At 43.8% G+C, this 19,791-nt stretch overlaps 1 protein-coding gene across 11 annotated transcripts; it reads left to right on the top strand.

Moving 5' to 3' along the window:
* Positions 1-542: 542 nt before the first annotated feature.
* Positions 543-18,402, top strand: LOC103654239 (probable magnesium transporter NIPA8). 11 transcript variants are annotated; one of them, XR_002269230.1, is made up of 17 exons: positions 543-1,065; positions 1,388-1,559; positions 1,646-1,714; positions 1,838-1,945; positions 2,056-2,214; positions 2,382-2,464; positions 3,264-3,722; positions 3,823-3,981; positions 4,088-4,163; positions 4,879-4,998; positions 5,086-5,176; positions 5,245-5,500; positions 5,584-5,705; positions 6,362-6,540; positions 6,704-6,916; positions 7,238-7,367; positions 18,051-18,402. XR_002269230.1 is itself a non-coding variant. In XM_020552751.1 (14 exons), the coding sequence occupies exons 8-14, from the start codon at positions 3,940-3,942 to the stop codon at positions 5,743-5,745; spliced, it is 672 nt and encodes a 223-aa protein (XP_020408340.1). In that variant the 5' UTR covers positions 543-1,065; positions 1,388-1,559; positions 1,646-1,714; positions 1,838-1,945; positions 2,056-2,214; positions 2,382-2,464; positions 3,264-3,722; positions 3,823-3,939; the 3' UTR covers positions 5,746-5,953. The 11 variants fall into 11 exon arrangements, 1 of the variants encoding a protein (XP_020408340.1); XR_002269225.1 differs by having other exon boundaries at positions 4,088-4,998; XR_002269229.1 differs by having other exon boundaries at positions 3,823-4,163.
* The last annotated feature ends 1,389 nt before the right edge of the window (positions 18,403-19,791 follow it).

The raw sequence follows: 19,791 nt of genomic DNA, 5'->3' as shown, positions 1-19,791 counted from the left end.
GTCAGGCCACGACCTTGTCCTGTACCTTCCCTACTTCCTTCATTTGTCTCTTCTCCACATCCTGATTTCCTTTGTCACCCTTGGACAATCATGTATGTTATCACTATATCTCTACTACTTATTAAGTAAGCAATAGTAGCCTGCCTCTGACGTGTTCTGCCACTGTTACACGCCTTCTTCTAACATGTGGGTCCGTTACACGCCTTCTTCTAACATGTGGGCCCCATTCGTACGCGCAACAAAATAAACAGGACTTACCCAGATTCATAAGCCACGTTCTGTTCCATCTCTCTCAGTGAGCAACTTGTCATACACAGCTGCGCTTATAAGCAATGCTTCGTCACTCTCAATAACCGGTGTGGCACTAATCAAACAAATGACATGCCAACGTGCCTGTGTCGACGATTCGTGCAGGGCAGTGATTCACGTGTGGACCAGAGGCCCAGGCCCAGCGGCGCCTAGCGTATGGCCCAACCTGTGGCCCAGCGTGCGGCCTCTTCAACCAACATCTGACCTAACCACCACCGGCGGACTCCCTTGCTCCCTCTCCATCTGACCGCGCTCGTCGTCCCCCGCCGGCCCGCCCCTTTCTTGCTCGAGCTGCCGCCACGCCCCTGTGCCCCCTCCCTCCGATCCATCCACGACTGCGCTCGCTGCCCCCGCTCTAGACGCTGACACGCCCTCGTACGAGATCTGCGCCCCCTGTGCCCCCTCCGCTCCATCCACGACCGCGCCCCCCAAGCGAGTCGCCGCCATTTCGCCGATTCCCGGCTGCTGCCTAGGGTTTTGGTGCCAGCGCGGTCGGAGGGTTGTGCCTGTGGGTCGCGTTCCCAGTGTCGCGCGCGGCGGCAGAAGGTGGAGGGAGTGTCGGTTCTCCGGAGAGGAGGTGGAGGAGGTTGAGGTGGTGGGTCTCCACGGAGCGAGATTATCAGATGCCGCGGCGGCCTTTGAGGAGGTAGTGGCTGTGTGGTCGTGTGGAGCGAACAACTGGCAGCGGCGGCGGGACTGGTGGAGGCAGCCATGTTTTTCAGCAGGCTCGATGACTCGCCCATGTTCAGGAAGCAGGTGAGGGGGCCAGCCGGATCTTGGTGCATGTTGTCTGTGAGTGTGGATCCTGGTAGCGCTTGGGAGGTTGAAATCGGCCTCTCGGGCAGGCGGGAGAGAGAAATGTTCCAGTTTTTTCTGCAATGCTTGGCTCCGGTGGCTCACGGATTGGGCTGCGGGTGGTTGCATGGATCTGGTTTTGGGTTGTGCTCATGGGGATTGAGTGTGGAGACTCCTGATCCCTTTTGGGGCAACTTAGTCTCCAATCAATTTTTGAACTAATAGTGCAGGAGCCACAGGTTTAAGGCTTTTAACCGTTTTGTGGCCTGTGATGTTTTCATAGGTGCACCTTGTGTTGTTAGGCTATACTGATACATACAAACATGTGTCGAACTTTGGCCGGCCCTTTGCTGTGTTTCTTCTTTTGCCAATTCTCTATGAAGATATGCAAGGATGTGGTGTCTGCAATCACCTCTCTCTCTTTCTTTGTGCTGACCATAATAAGCTACTCCCAGGTAGATGCATAATTTGATGCATTGTATTTGACTCACTTCAGTTTGTGACTCCTCACATATCTTCAATATGATTTTATTTTGTTTAGGATGGAGTCACTTTGCGCAATTTACAATAGCTCTAATTAATAAAGACCCTAAGAAATCTAAGTATTCGGGTGAGTTCAATGACTATCTGCCTTTCTTAGTGCCTACATCTAAAATAGCATGCTTTTGCTTGCCTTGTACAACTTCAGTTTACTGAAAGTAGTGTTTTATATACACTGCATCGGTTTTGGAAGAAAGAGCATGATTGGGGGTGGAAAAAGTTTATGGAGCTGTCAGAATTACATCGATGGCTTTATTGCACAGGATGTTCTTACCATCAAAGCCAAACTTCAAGTCATTAGGTATCTGTTTATTTGTGTCTTAGATTTAACATTAGCATCAATTATTCTCAAGTTAGAATTATCTGTTTACTTTGCATAACCATGTCTGCTTCTGCATTCTAATATTTGAGGGAGAAGATAGACCGTCCATTTCGTTGCCTTGATGGCCAGTACCGAAGGGAACTAATTAGGGTGTATCTATCAAATGTGGAACAAATTTATCGGCGTTTTATTGATGAAAAAAGAAGGACGTTCAGCAGGCTGATTGAGGATAAACTCGGGTGGTCCAGGTTAGATAAACTTATGAATGGCAAATTAGTGTTTACTTATAAATGGCAAATTAGTGTTTTGTGATCAGTCTCATTTCCAAGCCATTTTTCATCTTTGATTTTTAGGCCTTTTGCAGTTTCAGTGGATTTTGGCGAGCCATTTTTCATCTTTGATTTTATCTGAACAGAGACTTGAACTCGCTATCAACTTTCAGTAGACCTACTAAGGAGCGATCTCCGTCCAATTATCTGCCAATGAATTTATGCATTGGTACTTTCTGATTCCTTTTGTTTTAGTACATTGTTTGTGACTAGCAGCTTTCAGATTGCATGAGATTTTCGATTCAGATATTTTCCACTAAGTTTTTGTGCCCACCGATAACGAATTTAGTTATTTTTCCTCAAGTTTTTTTCTGACAGAAAATGGCTTAGTTTTTTCGTAGAAGTTCTTTTCCCTGATAGAGAATGAATAGACTCCATGTTGTGAGCCATGTCACTGTCTTCACCAGCCACACCATCAACGCTTACACATGATAATTCAGCCTACAATTTGCATTAGAAAAATGGGTTTAGTATGATCTACCTGTTAATCTGGTTGTACAGGAACAACATGGAGAGAATTTGGCAGTGTCGAGTGATACCTTTGTGAGAATCTTGGTATGATCTGATTGTCTGATCTCTTCTTCAGTACCATGAACAGAGATAGTCAAGAAATTAGACTATTTCAAGTTCAGCGAGAGGGACTATATGGCACTGGAGGCGTCTTTCTTAGAGATTGCGATCTCAACATATATTTGGATGCCTAAATGTTTAGTTAGAAATTTACACCATTTCTAATAATTCTACAGTGATTGAAAATACAATCTACCTCAAAACTAATAACATCGTTAGGTAATTGATCTATGATGGTTATCATTTTTGTCTAATTTTTTGTGGTTTATATACAATAGTCTGTGTTTGCACATTTGTTATTTTAAACCTGCTTTTAACATATCTTATAAAGTATAATGAGAAATGTATCCATTCTTACTAGCTTTCTCGAACTCCATGTTATTGGTTACTGTTTGTAGAGGGAGGAAGAGCAGCTTGTGTATTGGTGGAGAGAGGATCCTTGGTTGAAAGTGATGTTTCTCCATATCTTTATAAGGTTAAGGAAGAGCAGTTGGGGTTCCTGTGAAACATGGATTGTATGAGGTCTATAATTTTTTTATGCTCTATCATTACTTGAATGAATCATGTATCACTGGCAAGCAACTTCAGCTCATACTATGTAGGAATTCTAATTCACATTGCATTCTATTTAATTGTTTGTTTTATGTTCCGTTCACACGACCATGATTTTTGTTTGCACAAATCACTATATATATCCTCGTTGAATTAAAAGTCTAGCTTTGTGTCATAAGCATATTGTCTATTTCCCCTTTTGGCTATTGCAAATAGCAAGTATGGTTTGTTGTTTAAATGTTAGTCTATTCTGTTTCAAGAAAAAAAAGAATGCGCCATCGCTGGGGATGGGTATGATGATCAAGGTCAGTGTTTATCGAGAAATGCTGTTTTGTTTTTTATGGATTGTGGAGAGAATTTTATGCCAGTGACCCCGAGTTTTGTGTGATGTGTGGCTACGCGCAGATCGTCGAACGACGAAGGGCACCAAGGTGTTCGTTGGCGGGCTGCCAATGTCGGCCACAGAAAGCATGCTCCTCTCTCATCTTCGCACCATGCAGTAGCTGCTGCCCATAGCATGTAATGCAATGGAATAAGTTATCAAGGCAACTAACACCGAACATAGTAAGAAAAGAAACCAAACGTGAATATGTCTCATTTTGTGTTATTGGTCTCCCTGGGATTCTCGCTCTTATTGGTCACAGTGGCGGGTTCTTGGGCTCCTTGGCAGCGTCGAGGCACGGTATCTGCCCACGCCGTTGTCGGGGCCTCCCGCGGGTACCCATGCTCGACCTACTTCATTGAAGGTAAAACTTTGACTATTTGGGATCTCCATTTCATTATTCAGATATGCTCAATTCTGAACTAGAACAGATGCATAATAACTTTTAGAAACCAGAACAATTTCAAGACATTTCATCATTCTACTTTTTTCTATAGCACCAGCTTATTGAGACTTCTGTCTTAGATGTGGTATGGACAAATATACATGCCACTTTCTAGATGAAGTGAAGAGACCAAATGTGGATGTCAATCAATCTCTAGATGAAGGAATGAAAGGAAGGAGCTAAGTTATTGCACTGGATGTACAGGGTCTAGAAAAGGTGTAACTTTGATGCCATTTATTAGTGTTGTTGTACAAAAGAAAAGGCTGAATTGATGAATTCATGGGCTACCTTATAATATAAAACTATATTGAATTCATGTGATCTTGTGATTTTATGTAAGACTATCCTATAAATAAAAACTATGATTTCACTGTCTTCTCTATGTTGTAGCTAGCAGTGCAGGCATAGAACCTATGAAACATGGATACTTGGTTATAAAGTTCAACTTTCAGTCAAGTTTTGTTCAACAAGGGTCTAATAGAGACTTCCATGAAACTGATCGATTTGTCGTTGGTGTCATGTATGGGAACTTATGGTTTAGAAGCAGCTAAGTTTTCAACATGTTACATGGTAGGAAATGTATTTGCTAACACTATTTGCTAACACTACAAGTTCCATATGCCCTATGTGACAGATGGCAAGATTGAATGAAGGGCTGTCATTATTTGATGCAATACTGATTGTTCCAATGTTTCAAATTACTTGGACCTTCTTCTCTATTTGTATAGGATTTGTTTACTTTCAAGAATATCAAGTAAGTTCCTATTTGTTATAATCGGATAATGAAGTGAATCATGCATTTCCTAATTATAAACCGATGATTCTGTTTTTTTGCTGTCAGGTATTTGATACACTCAGGATAATTATGTTTGTGTTAGGCATGACATTTGTCTTTGTTGGGATCTCCTTGCTAGCACCCGATGATAGTAAAGGTTGGTAAAACGTTGATTTTCATGTGTTTGCACATAGAATATTTTGACTCTTGGTGAACTGTCGGCAGGTGATACGAAAGATGGTTCAAGCACCGCCGAGGACTCCATAATTGACATAGACATGTTCTATTCCACGAACTTGTAGAAAGTTTCAAGATTTGCTCTATTGCATTTTGTGTTCAGTATTGCATTCAGTGTTTTGATATATAATCTAGACACTGCAGAAATGGAAAGATGCTGATGGAGGAGACAGACACAGATGATAGCATCTCTTTTGTTACTTCTGTAAAAGTAAATGCAAAACGTGTACTTTCAAAGGCAAAGGTCATTTTTGTTTCTTCCTAGATCTGATTGTACCATATAAATCTGTCACAAGTCTTGCCTCTCTCACCTGATCTTATTTGTAGTCTGCATGCTCCATGTCCCTTGGCCTTGGGGAGAGCACCATAAGCGCTTCATCGGTGCTTGCCATGCCTATGGTCTCGTCAAGAACAACCGGCTTCAGAGGAATCGAAAATGACCGTCCAAAGTATGTCCCTTTAAGAACCACTGATTGGAGTAACCTATAGCTGATGGTAATATATAGGTACACAGGAAAGGTCTTTGTTTTTTTATGTTGCCTAGCGGATGGCAGTGAAGTTTTTTGTTGCTTCCAGAGGCGCAACTGTTTGTTGTGATCGTAGCTAGCTATAACACGAGTGTATAGTTCACCGTTGTACCCTTCAAAACACTGTCCATACCTAGCTGCATATACATGTGTAAGTTTTAGAATACAACAAATTTTGGGAAGATTAAGATTAGATGGAGTAGCATTTGTTAGCTTTTAGCTTGTTGCTACTGAAATAGGAGCTGAATTTGGGCTATTATTTTTGTGTATACATTTGTAACCTATTTTGCAGTCTTGATTATGTCTATTTTAAGTTCATATTCTAATTGATCTGTAATTTCTAGACATGCATATCTGAATCAGAGCTTTATGACTAAGATAAATATGGTTTTATGTGGTGTCACAATTTACTATATCTTTTAAGACAACATCTAATTTTAGTGATGCAACAAAAGCATAGAATAACAATTAATGTTTTTGCATATCAGCATTTTGTGTATTTTTTTGGTGTAGAATTTTAAAAATGATGCACACTATTGCATCTCACACTTCTGAAAATCGAATGACTGCATCGGCAGTTGCTACCTGTATGGCGCCTCTTCTGTTGCGTCCACTTCTAGCTGGTGAATCTGAGATGGATGAAGTATTTGATATGGATGGTGACGATTCTGCGCAGCTTCTTGCTGCAGCAAACGCAGCAAACAGTGCTCAAGGAATTGTCGCAACTCTCTTGGAGGAATATGAGGGCATTTTTCATGTAAGATTCTTTCAGCCTTGGATCATTGCAGTATCCACACTGAATTTGTCTCAAGAAAAATGTATTTGAGCATATATCACGTTAGCAGTGCTTAAAAGTTTGCACATGAGAGAGATAGAAAGCATCACTTCCTATTGATCATCTATGTTTACCATTTTTATAGGATGAACACCTCAGATGTTCCTTGTCACCTGAATCTCAAATTGAAGATAGTGGTATTGAAGCATCAACTGTTGATGGTAATTTGGAAGCCAAGGGCAATGGATTTCATGATGTAGATCAAGAATTGGATGATGACAATGGCGTGGAGCGTATACTTAGTGGGAAATTGAGTGAGAGCAGTGGATATGCTGGCAGTGACCTCTATGACTACAAGGTTTGGTTTTGTGTGCTTCATTCTTTTGATTTTTCTGATGCTTGGTGTTTGGTGGTTTTATGAATACTACTGTGAGTCTTTAATGTGAGTTTGGTACTGGTGTGGAATAGATGATATAAAATGGTGGCATACAAAGTATGATGTGTCATATTTTTTTTTTGAAGTATACCAAGCCCATATGTGTCTGTAATATATGGGCTTGATATACTTAACATTGTCATTGGTCAATACACATTTGACTGGTTTGAGTGGAAGTGTTGCCAATTTTCATTATTACCTAGCTGCTCCTCCTAAAGAAGCCAAGGAATTTTGGTTGGACAGTCTCGAGAACCAGATTACTGCATTGGAGAACAAGTGCTCAGGTGATTACCAATGGATTGGTTTCTGTCACAATGATCTTCAGAATGGCAATATCATGATTGATGAAAAGACCAACGTGCTGACCATCATTGTAAGTGACACATCCACATACTTCTAATCTTAATTATTATGTTTGGCTGTACTTCAGATATTCTTTTGGTGTCTGAAATATCAGTTCTATGACTATAATGTGGATAACTGTGAAATGGGAATATCTTGAACACGGGTAGGTAGCACTACCGGAATCAGCTTCTTTGCCGTGTGTTCTAAACACACGGCAAAGGCTATTTTACACTCGGCAAAGCCTTTGCCGAGTGTAACACTCGGCAAAGAAGGCTCGGCGAACTGTACATCGGCAACAGCTTCTTTGCCGAGTACTTTTTGTCGGGCACTCGGCAAAGACTTTGCCGAGTGCCATTTGGCACTCGGCAAAGAAAAGTCACCGTCACGGCGCCAAGTGACGGTGACGGATCCTTTACCGAGTGCCAACGGCGACACTCGGCAAAGACTGGTCTAGTGGACCCCACAGCCAGTCTCTGTGCCGAGAGCCCTAGTAGGCACTCGGCAAAGGAGGTTTCTTTGCCGAGTGTCTGGTGGACTGGCACTCGGCAAAGAACCCTCCAGTGGGCCCCTTTGCCAGTCCCTTTGCCGAGTGCCTTGGCAACGGCACTCGGCAAAGACATCTTTGCCGGTTCCCAGGTTTCCTTCTTTGCCGAGTGCCATGGTCAGCACTCGGCAAAGATGGCTTTACCGGTTCCCAGGTTTCCTTCTTTGCCGAGAGCCATGGTCATAGCACTCGGCAAAGCGACCTTTGCCGAGTGTTACACTCGGCAAAGTGACCAGGATGTCCCTTTTTTATTTGTTTTTGCTGTTCCATCCAAACAAACAAAAGATATATATCATTCACATCACATTATATATCATTCGCATCACAGAATCAACACATTTATCATCAACACCATATATATCACAAATATCACCACATAAATCAGGTTTCACAGCACATAAGTCTCATTAAGTATCTCACAAGACCAAGTATAACTAACATCACCAACATTCACAAATATAAGTTTGGATCATCACAAAACAGATATAAGTCTGGATCATCACTAACATCACCAAGTATCTCACAAGACCAAGTCTAGCCAAACATCACCAACACTCACAAGACCAAGTCTGGATCATCAACGAGGTGGGCATCTGGACTGGTTCGGCGAAGGGCTGGACGAAGCATGAGGGTTGTTCGACGCCGCCGATTGACGCTGCACAGAGAATAGATTGTATGTGTGAGAACATATGAATATATATCATGCAGTACTAAAATTTTGATACTCACAGGAGTAGTGAACTCAGCAGGGTCAGTTGCAGGGAACAACGGAGGTGGTGGAGCATGACCCTGTGCGGCGCCAAGGCTCTGCACGTACGCGAACAAATCCGACATCCTCTTCTCCAGCTCCTCACGTTGCCTCCTCTCATCATCTAGCTGAGTCTGTAATATTTCGCCCTAATGTTACGATAATGCAAAGAGAAGATATATAAAAATTAATGAACGATGAATAGATAAGGAATAACCTGGAGTTGCTGGATACGATGCTGTGAGGTGTCCTGCCGAGGTCGTATGGCTGGGCTCGCGCTCGTGCTCCTTGCTCGCACCTGAGAGAGAGTGGGAGTGGAGGACGAGTCGATTGCCCCGTCGGCAATCCAGTACCGCCCATGCCTCTTGCCTCCTCCGACCCTCATGAGGACATCTCCGTCGATGTCCTCGGTCCTCGGATCGTAATCTGGCCCATGGACCTCCTTGGCCATTGCGGTGTACTCACTGAGTCGGCTGTGGATGGCAGGGTTGGTGTACGCCTCGGGCCCGTCATCCGGGTTGTAGGTGACGTCGGACGTCGCCTTCCCCTTGTGGGCCATGGCATATGCCGAGAACGTGGAGCAAGGCGCGCCACCATGTGCCGCCGACTGCGAGAAAACCAACGATATGGTTAGAAATCATGTCTAATCGAAAGTTATATACCTAAATAAAAAAGAGCGCGTACCCATGCTTCCGCGTATTTGCCCAGGCTGCGGCTGCCTTGATGGTGGGAGGGACCTTGCATCAGCAAACGCCGTTCCCGGCTAGCGTTGTGCGCCTCGTCCCACTCAGCCGAGCACCACCTCTGCACCATCTTCTCCCAGCACTCAGGATGCGCGGCGCACCAATGAGGAATCATCTAAAAAAATATAAGTACACCGCATATCAGAAGATAAGAATAAGCATATTTAGTACCAATAATAAAGTTTTGTATTTACCTGCAAGTACTGGTCCGCAGTCAATGACATGGTTCGGGCGTCCTTCTTGGTCACCTTCTCCCCAAGGATGGAGCCGTGGTAAGTGACGATGGCCTGGATGCGCGCCTCGTAGTGCATGTCCACGACGAGCTTCTTACAGCACGTCGTAGACACCACATCCGCCCTGGCCTCGTATCCAGCATCGCACCTGAAGAAATCCTACATACAAAGACGATGTATCCATACATTATTTAAAGAATATGCAACAAATGCGACTTATTAAACAATATAGTGCGAGAAAGACTTACCCACAGCTCTTGCTTGACCCGCTCCGCCTTGTTGTTGAATTGTCTGCCGTCCCGATCTACTGCATCGGGGGCGACGGCGTAGTGGTCGAAGGTGTACGCTGGGCTCGTCACTCCGGCGTACTCGACAAGCCCAGGGAAGTGTTCCCGGCATAGAAGGCCGAGGATGCCATTGGGGTTGCGGCCGTGACCCCCTGCAGTCTCCAAAACCATCCAAGACCTGTCGAAGTGATTAAGATGAAGTATTAGTTTCTATTATTAATTTGAACATATAATATGAAAAAGCAGCAACAACATCTAAAGTTACCTACCTCTCTCCATCGGGTCGTATGAGGGGACGTCTGTCACGAAGAATGGGTCGCTTAGGTAGGCTCGCGGGACCTCGCAGGTAGATACTCCTCGAACCTGAGGAGCCAGAACCTGAGACGCCCTGCTGAGCGGCGGCGTCGTCGTCGTCATCCTGCTGCGCCGCATCGTCGTCGTCCTGCTGCGCCGCATCGTCGTCGTCCTGCTGTGCCGCATCGACAGCGGCTTGCTGCTCCACCTGCTGCTGTACAGCGTCGTCCTGCTGCGCCTCCTCCTCCGTCCTACGGGTGCTCCTCCTCCCCCTCCCCCTCCCCCTCCTCATCCTCGTCCCACCGCCCACCATCTTTGTCCAACAACCTGCAATTAAGAGTAAACAATTAAGCACAGATAAAAAAATATGTATTTAGAAACATATGCAAAATAAATGAAATATAGCATTACATCGATTAAAAATAATCTTCATATGTGTCCGGGTTAGCCGGATCATAAGTGTCATCATCACTATCAACCATTTCATAGTCAACATCATCTGAAGGCACAACTTCGTCATTGGCATTGCCTTCAAGTATTTCTAAGTCATTCTCATTTTGCACCTCATCATCCTCGTCATCAACAACCATTTCAATATCTACTTCCATTCCGATCGCTTCGGTTAAGTCTATCTCAAATTGCCCTTCGAGCCCATCTTCTTGGAAGAACTCTCCGTCATATGTGTCCGGGTCTAAGTTATAATCTTCATCGTTTGGAACAGGTAATTTAGCGTGCGGTGATACCTTATACACAACATCCCAACCCTTAAGATGTTGTTTCGTTTGGCACGCATATGGAAGATAATACACTTGTGTGGCCTGTTGGGCCACAATGTAGACATCGTCTCCTGTTAAGGTGGAATTCTGTCGAATTTCGACTATCCCAAGATTAGAATGTGTCCGTCTCGTAACTTCAGGGTCAAACCAATGACATTTGAATATCACTGGAGTAAGAGGTTTGGAACCATAAAAATTGAGTTCATATATTTCTTCAATTCTTCCATAATACTCGACCTCGTCAAGCCCGAGCGTAAAGACTCTAGAACACGTGGTTTTTCGATTGGGCCGACTTTGGTCGTAGCTTGTTGTGCGAAAACGGTATCCATTGATGTCATACCCAGAAAATTTCCTGACCCTATAGGCAAAGCCATTGGCTACTTGTCTCAACTCGGCACTCATAGACGGCTCTCTTTGGCCCTGCAAGTTCAAACACGCTAGATTGTTATATTATTCGCACGTAAGAGCAATTTGGAATAACAAACTAAGCACGTACCTTATGTTTAAACCAGGAAATGAAATCGGGCAATCCATTTCCCGCACCCTTTCTAAGAAGGGTATCATATTCCTGTGGAGTTGGGTCCCTTGATCGACGCCAGAATTCATGAATAAATTGCTCCATGTATGGCGTCACCTCTTCAAGGTTGGTCAATACATATAGCATGATATGGCGCCACTCTTCATGTCTCAGGGTCTTGGTGGTCGAACCACTCGCGCTTCCGAGTTGCCCTCGAAAAATGCTGAGGTTCGATTCATTGCCGCCATCATTGTAACGAGGGGGTGGATTATGCACGCTCGGCAGTTTGTCACCATAGTAAGTTGTTGTGAAGTTTGACACCTCCTCCAGTATGTATGCCTCTGCAATGGAAGCCTCGATTTTGCATTTATTTCTACATTTCTTTCGGATACTCTTTAGACATCTCTCGATTGGATAGCACCAACGTCCCTGCACGGGCCCCCCCATTCGTGCCTCATATGGGAGATGAATAATCAAATGCTGCATCGGATTGAAGAAGCCGGGTGGAAAGATCTTCTCCAGCTTACACAGTAACACGGGTGCCATCCTTTCCAAGTCTGCAATCATGGTCCGAGCTAACTCTTTTGCACAAAGCTGGCGAAAGAAATAGCTCAACTCTGCAAGCGCTAGCCAGACATGCTCAGGGACATAGCCTCGAACCATCGCCGGAAGAATTCGTTCAATCCATATGTGGAAGTCATGACTCTTCATCCCTAAGACTCGCAGAGTAGATAAGTTCACCCCCCTACTAAGGTTAGCTGCATACCCATCAGGGAACATTAACATCTTGATCCACTGTAGTACTTCCTTCCTCTGGGCCCTGCTCAGGACGAAATCGGCCTTAGGCCTTCTCCATGTCTTACCACCACTAGGCGGCTTCATCTCTTGGTTTGGTCTATCACATAACTCTGCCAGATCCACTCTTGCCTTTACGTTGTCCTTTGACTTATCAGGAATCTCCATAATTGTCGCCCAAAGTGCCTCGGCGACATTCTTTTCAGTGTGCATCACGTCAATGTTGTGTGGAAGGAGCAGGTCATCATAATAGGGGAGCCGAGTCAAGCCCGACTTATGTGTCCACATATGTTGCTCACCATATCCCACAAAACCACCTTCTGGGTTGGCCACGAGACCATCTATCTGTTCGCGAACTTCGGCACCAGTCATCATTGCAGGTGGGCGGTCTGTCACCACAACACCTTTCGTAAAGTTCTTGATGTCTTGTCGGAATGCATGGTCAGGAGGGAGAAATTGTCGATGTTTATCGAATGACGAATATTTGCCACCCTTCTTCAACCAAATGAACCTAAGAGCTTCCTTGCAAACTGGGCATGGAAACTTACCGTGAACACACCAGGCGCAAAATAGCCCGTACGCCGGAAAGTCATGCATGGAGTACTGGTACCAAACATGCATTTTGAAGTTTGTCTTCGTAGCTCGGTCGTACGTCCATACCCCTTCCTCCCAAGCACGGACCAATTCATCAATCAAAGGTTCCATGTACACGCCCATTTTATTCCCCGGGTGTCCAGGAATTATCAACGACACGAATATGTTCTGTCTTTGAAAGCATACGCCGGGGGGGAGATTGATGGGGATAACGAACACGGGCCAACATGTGTATGGGGCAGCGGTCATTCCATAGGGATTGAACCCATCTGTGGCCAGCGCAACACGAACATGTCGAGCCTCTTTGGCTTTCTCATGGTGAATGGCATCAAAGTGGGTCCATGCTTCACCATCGGATGCGTGAACCATCTTGTCAGGATTGTATCGTTTGCCTTTTTTGTGCCATGTCATCTGTTTCGCGGATTCCTCTGTCATGTATAGACGCTGGATCCTCGGTATGAACGGAAGGTGGCGTAGGATTGTCACGGGGATGTCGAGCTGCTTCTTCTGTCCATCACCAGAGTCTACCTCCATGAACCTAGACGATTTACACTTCGGACAGTACTTTGCCTCAGTGTGTTCTTTCCTAAATAGGACGCAGCCCTTCGGACAAGCATGTATCTGCTCATACGTCATCTTGAGTGCACGAAGGAGTTTCTGTGCCTCGTACATGCTCTTTGGCAGAACGTGATCCTCCGGAAGCAGGCTGCCAATAACTGTCAACAAACCATCGAAGGCGTCTCGACTCATGCTATACTGCGACTTCAACGCCATTATACGCCCAATGGCATCCAGTTGAGAAACCTTTGTCTTGCCGTGAAGGGGTTTCTGTGCCGCGTCAAACATGTCGTAGAATGCCTTTGCGGTCGCCTCTGGCTCGTCCTCCGTACGTCCTTCGGCGAACTGTGCCTCGTGATAGTCGTTCAACATGTCTGCTACCCCGGCATCAGCATCGTAATCCTCGACGCGTTGTCTCACCACCTCCTCTCTCGTGCGATGCGCTTCACCATGGAAGATCCACCGAGTATAGTCCGGCGTAAATCCATTCTTCCAAATATGTTCTACCATGGTCTTCTTTGGTTTTCTTTTCCGGTTGTCACATTTGCTGCACGGACAAGGGACTAGGCTAGCTCCTTTAGCAGCTTCGCCATATGCCCGTTCCACGAAAGCATCGGTCTTCCTAATCCATTCTGGGGTGACATCATTACGTCGAACGCGGCCCGTGTACATCCACTCACGGTCCTCCATCCTCTAACATATATAACCGAGTATAGTTTAATATAGACATGTAATGCATGTACACTACGTTCCTACCTTCTAATAGGTGAGGATAGGTCCTAATCCCACCCGCGGTTGCGTAGATGGAGTTAGTTTCCATGCTCTACTCCGATCCGAGATAGAATTTCGGCAGCACCTCCCCGCTGTTCTCCGGATACACGTCCTGGCAGGGAGAGTGTACTGTCCGGAGAACAACAGGGAGGTGACGCCGAAACTCTTTCTCGGACCGGAGTAGAGCATGGAAACTAACACCATCTACGCAACCGCGGGCTGTCCAAAAAACGTGGACAATTCGAAACTGATACATTTGTAGATATGCAAAGATCTGCATATCTACACCGTATCACTTTCGAACGGGAGACGCCTAACTGGGTTACGTGATCTACGACCATGATGCGGAAATAGAGGTTATACCTAGGGTGGCGGTGGAGTCAGGCTAGCGGGGCTGTGGCGGGTCGGTGCAGTGGCGACGTGACGCGGTGCAGGCAGACCCGCAGCGGCTAGAAAGACCTCTGCAAAAAATAAACAAGCCTGTCAACAAAAAAATTCGGCAACACCTCCCCTGCACGGGGAGGTTTTCAAAACCTGCAAATAAAAGTAACAACACGATGGCTGACACGCACATATATCAACGGCACGATGGCCGACAATCACATTTAATCGACATCCATATCCACCATCACATTATATGGAATTGAGTGACAAACCGAATCTATAACAATAAACCGATTCTATAACAATAACAATAACAATAACAATAACAATAACACTAAACCAATTCTATAACAATAACAATAACAATAAACCGATTCTATAACAATAACAATAACAATAACACTAAACCAATTCTATAACAATAACAATAACAATAAACCGATTCTATAACAATAACAATAACAATAACACTAAACCAATTCTATAACAATAACAATAACAATAAACCGATTCTATAATAATAACAATAACAATAACACTAAACCGATTCTATAACAATAACACTAAACTGATTATATAACAATAACAATAACACTAAACCGATTCTATTATCACCTTCGGTGGTCGAATGCGGGACCAAAGGGCGGAGACGTGGTGACCGGGGCCGGAGAATAAATGGCGAGGTTGTGGATGGCCGAAGCCGGGGAAGAACAACGGCGGCGCGTGGGTGTGGCGGGCGCGGTGGCGCTGCGGCGGGCTGGCGGCCGGCGGCGCGAGGGCGGCCCGGCGGGATGGCACGGCGGCGCGCTGGGGCGGCGGCGGGCTGGCACGGCGGCGCGAGGGCGGCCGAGCGGGCGGGCTGGCGCGGCGGCGCGCTGGGGCGGCGGCGGGATGGCACGGCGGCGGGCTGGCGGCCGGCGGCGCGAGGGCGGGCGGGCGGGCGGGCGGGCTGGCGCGGCGGCGTGAAGCGATGACGGCGGCGGTTTCTGTGGTAGACGAATGGGCCCGCGGGCGCGTGGTGATGATAAGTTCATCGTCTTTGCCGAGTGCCCGCGATCTGGCACTCGGCAAAGATTTTTTTTTAATTTAAAAATATACTTTGCCGAGTGCCAAATCTGAGACACTCGGCAAAGTTCTTTTTTTATTTAAAAAATAACTTTGCCGAGTGCCAATGGCAGGCACTCGGCAAATAAATTACTTTGCCGAGTGTCCTATCTTAGGCACTCGGCATAGACTCTCTTTGCCGAGTGTCACCACCAGACACTCGGCAAAGTAGATTTTTATTTTTTTTTCTTTTTTCCCCCAAACTTTTTCTATCGCCTTCCTACAGTATATATACCTACATGTTCAAATTTGGCACAATTATCAAAGTGTTTGCTATACCTGTTAGATTTTGTTCGTTTAATTGAATTTCTTTGGTTAATTCATATTTGAACTGCAAATCACTCGAAAAATGGAAAACGGCGAATGTAAAAATTATATTCATGTTATTTAGCACAAGTTACGGCCTACATCAGGAACAGACCGGATTTTTCGAGCACCATGCTCACGAAACAAGACAGCGAACTTGCGATCCAGTGGTTTTAAAATTGTATAAAACACAAACAAATTCAAAAAATCATGAAACTTGCCGAGATATCATGATATCATATGTAGAGACTCTGATAAAAATTTGAAAGTGTTTCGTGAAAGTTGTCACGCACTATGTGTAAAAACATAGCCAGCCTTCACATGAAATCATAAAACTTCTATGGAGACCAGCTAGTTTTGTACACATAGTGCGTGACAATTTTCACGAAACAGTGTCAAATTTTTATCATAGCCTCTACATATGATATCATGACATGTCGACAATTTTCATGATTTTCTGACTTTGTTTGTATTTTATACAATTTTAAAACAACTGGATCGCAAGTTCGCGATCATGTTTCGTGAGCATGGTGTTCAAAATTTCCAGTCTGTTCCTGAAATAGGCCGTAACTTGTGCTAAATAACATGAATATCATTTTTGCATTCACTGTTTTCCATTTCTCGAGGGACTTGCAGTTCAAATCTGAATTTTCCGAAGAAATTCAAATAAACAAACTAAATGTACTAGCTATAGAAAACACTGTTATAATCGTCCCACAATGGTACATGTAGGTCTACATAGTGTAGGAACATACCACAAAAAGTTTGGTGACCAAAATAAAAAAAATAAAAATATGCTTTGCCGAGTGTCTACATAGGACACTCGGCAAAGACTCTCTTTGCCGAGTGCCAGATATTTGACACTCGGCAAAGGCTGACGGCCGTCAGTTGTAGACGGCCGCTAACGGCCCTTTGCCGAGAGCCATGTTTGCCGAGTGCTTGACGCTCGGCAAAACAGTCTTTGCCGAGTGCTTGGCTGTGCCGAGTGCCCTGCACTCGGTAAACAAGATCTTTACCGAGCGCAGGACTCTGCCGAGAGCGGCCCTCGGCAAAGTCGACTTTGCCGAGTGCCCGATAAAAAGCACTCGGCAAAGCCGCCGGCACTCGGCAAAGAGCCGAATTCCGGTAGTGTAGGTAGAGTTTTCTTTTGTTAAGAAACACATATTGGTATATCGTATAGGGCTGCAGTGCATCGCACGCTTGTTATCGTGTGTTTGCTGTGTTCCCTCCAATCAAAGTTCAGTCTCATTTTTCTAATTGAGGTTTCATTCCTACAATCAATGGGAAAGCTGGTCTAGAGGAATTTTGTCTATTTTATCAAACATTCAGACTATGAATCTGAGTTGGAGTTTCCTTCAAGCAAATCTCATTTTTAATTCAGATTTGCATATAGAATTCAAAATTTATTCCGATTAGAATTAATTCTTTCTGGAAATGTCTTTAGATGTTTTTGTGCATTTTGAATTACTTCAATCTATTTTTCACGCAAACTGAATTGTGTGTTAAAGTTTTTTCTTAACATGTTCATTTTAAGAAATGCAATACAGTTTGTTTGCAATGTCCAAAATGCTAGGTACGACCTCCTGTGAATGCTCTAAAAGTTTCATAGTATTAAAAGTCGTATAATTAAAATGATCCAGTGACCATGGCCAAGTGACTATTGATGTTTCATAGGTTCCAAGGCTGTCGATTCATTTGCCCTACCAATTTACCAGGTTGTACCTATGTTTATTGTTAGGATAGTTTACTGTTTCAATTGCCCCACCAATTCACAAGAAATCTAATGTTAGGACACTGAATCTGGCACTAAATTTTGTGTGTTCATGCTTAGATTGGTTTAGTTGAAGGCTATTGGTGGTTCTTACTAGCATCATAGCTTATCCGTTTCCAGAAACTTGTGAGCGTTCTACTCTTCGCCAACTTTGCTTGGAGAGATTTTTTTGCTTTAGTGCGATTTTACTGCCTCTGTTGCCATTTGAAGAAAAATAATAAGAGATAAAGGGAACAAATCAGATGTCAATTTTGCTAATTTTATCCTTAATGCAAGAGTTCTTCAGAAAATGGCCATCGGTGTCCCTAAAAAGCGGAACGACAAATGGATGGCTAATCAGCTTTTGAAGCTACATCTGGAGTAAAAAGCTTTGAAGGATGCTCATCTTCAGTTTATGCGCTACTATTTGTTGACTGACATGGACTTGCAAAAGCGCACTTAATACTTGTCAGTTTTGGATCCATTTGTTGCATTGGTCGATGTCTTCGGCGAAACAATCTCAGTTAGGGATATTTCCTTCTGATTTGTTAGTGTTCAACATTATAAGAAGTGGTTTATTAGTTTTGTTCAGATTTTTGTAATTATTTATGACATAGTAACCTTCATCAATCATACATGCATGTCATCGCTTCGTTCAACTACACAACGTGCATCTGTTAAGTTCTGTAAGTTTTGAATGTGCACATCATAAATTGATCATTGTCTTATCTTATTGTGAGCTTGACAGTTTTGAATGTGCAGATTAATGCACTTTTGTTTCCTTTCTTATTTGAAGTCTCTGTCACCGTCACCAAGACCAACCAGATGCTCGAGGACCTTTTCTCATAACAGAATATCATACATTTATACATAAGTTATCATGTTATTATATGTTCCCGTTGCAACGCACGGGCACTCACCTAGTTATGAATGAACCACGCATAGAAAATAAAGCATGGTCACTTAATAGATTAAAGCTATCTTGAATGAATTACTCAGTGGGATTGCTCCCGCCTAAGGCCTTGTTCGGTTATTGATATTACATGTGTATTGGAGTGTATTGGGTGGGATTGGGATGGATTTTGACTTGTTATGGATTTAAACCGGCTCAATCCCACCCAATACATGTGTATTATCACCAAAACGAACAAGCCCTAAAGCTTGGTTTGGGTACTCTAGGAATGAGACGGATTGAAGTGGATTGAGATGTATTAGGGGAGTTTTTGATCTATTGGGGATTTAAACACTCCTCAATCCCTCCAAACCACTTCAATCCAATAGTACCCAAACTAGGTCTAATTGAAGATAAGTTCACAATATTGTGGAAGTCTATAGACGATGCAAGATAAACCGACTTGGCAAGCAATCGCTTAATCATTGCTAAAAAATCTGGTTTGCCCCAACTCGTGCAGATTCTCTAGCGAAGCAAGGTTTCAGAAACAATGCTCTCTTTGTCATCGTCGGCATTATGGTGTTTAGGGTGGAAGAGACTGAAATAGCATGGCACCAATGACTCTTTTCTAGAACCCTAACTCATATTAGATTGATTTTTATCATAACTTTCGGGGAGAACACCCTCTCTATTATATAGGGAGATAGACTTATGATTTAACAAGCGAAAAAGAATATAAAATGAAACAAACTTGGTTATAATCTTTGGATCTGTTTTATTCAGTTTCAAACTTGTTATGGAAAGCAAGACACGACTAGAAATGAGTGGCCATTTGAGATTTACTCTAAAAATTATTGTTATATAAGTTATGCTATAAATTTCAACCATACAAAATTATTGTTAAAAAAATAAATAATAAGTCATCATCGGTTGTTATTTACCAATTAGAACTGATTTGTTGAACAGGGAAATGAAGAGGATATATAAGAAAGAATCTCCTTGATATCTAAAATTGATTAAGAAGTGGATTTCTTCCTTATGGATCTCTCTATTTCCTTGTCACCAAACCACCTCGTAGGGTTAGTTTGGTGACGAAAGAATTGGAGGGATATATATTTTGAATAGAAAGGAGATTACTCCCATATGGATATCTCCA

This window comes from Zea mays, chromosome 4 (assembly GCF_902167145.1).
Source record: "Zea mays cultivar B73 chromosome 4, Zm-B73-REFERENCE-NAM-5.0, whole genome shotgun sequence".
In the NCBI taxonomy this organism is placed as follows: Eukaryota; Viridiplantae; Streptophyta; class Magnoliopsida; order Poales; family Poaceae; genus Zea; species Zea mays.
This window is presented reverse-complemented; position numbering and strand designations above follow the sequence as displayed.

Excerpts from the sequence above, each read along its gene's own strand:
- LOC103654239 (XM_020552751.1), top strand. The coding sequence starts at position 3,940 with ATGCAATGGAATAAGTTATCAAGGCAACTAACACCGAACATA. Across the intron at positions 3,982-4,061 it reads GGCAACTAACACCGAACATA|TGGCGGGTTCTTGGGCTCCT; the intron begins GTAAGAAAAGAA and ends TATTGGTCACAG. Across the intron at positions 5,300-5,400 it reads TCCATAATTGACATAGACAT|AAATGGAAAGATGCTGATGG; the intron begins GTTCTATTCCAC and ends TAGACACTGCAG.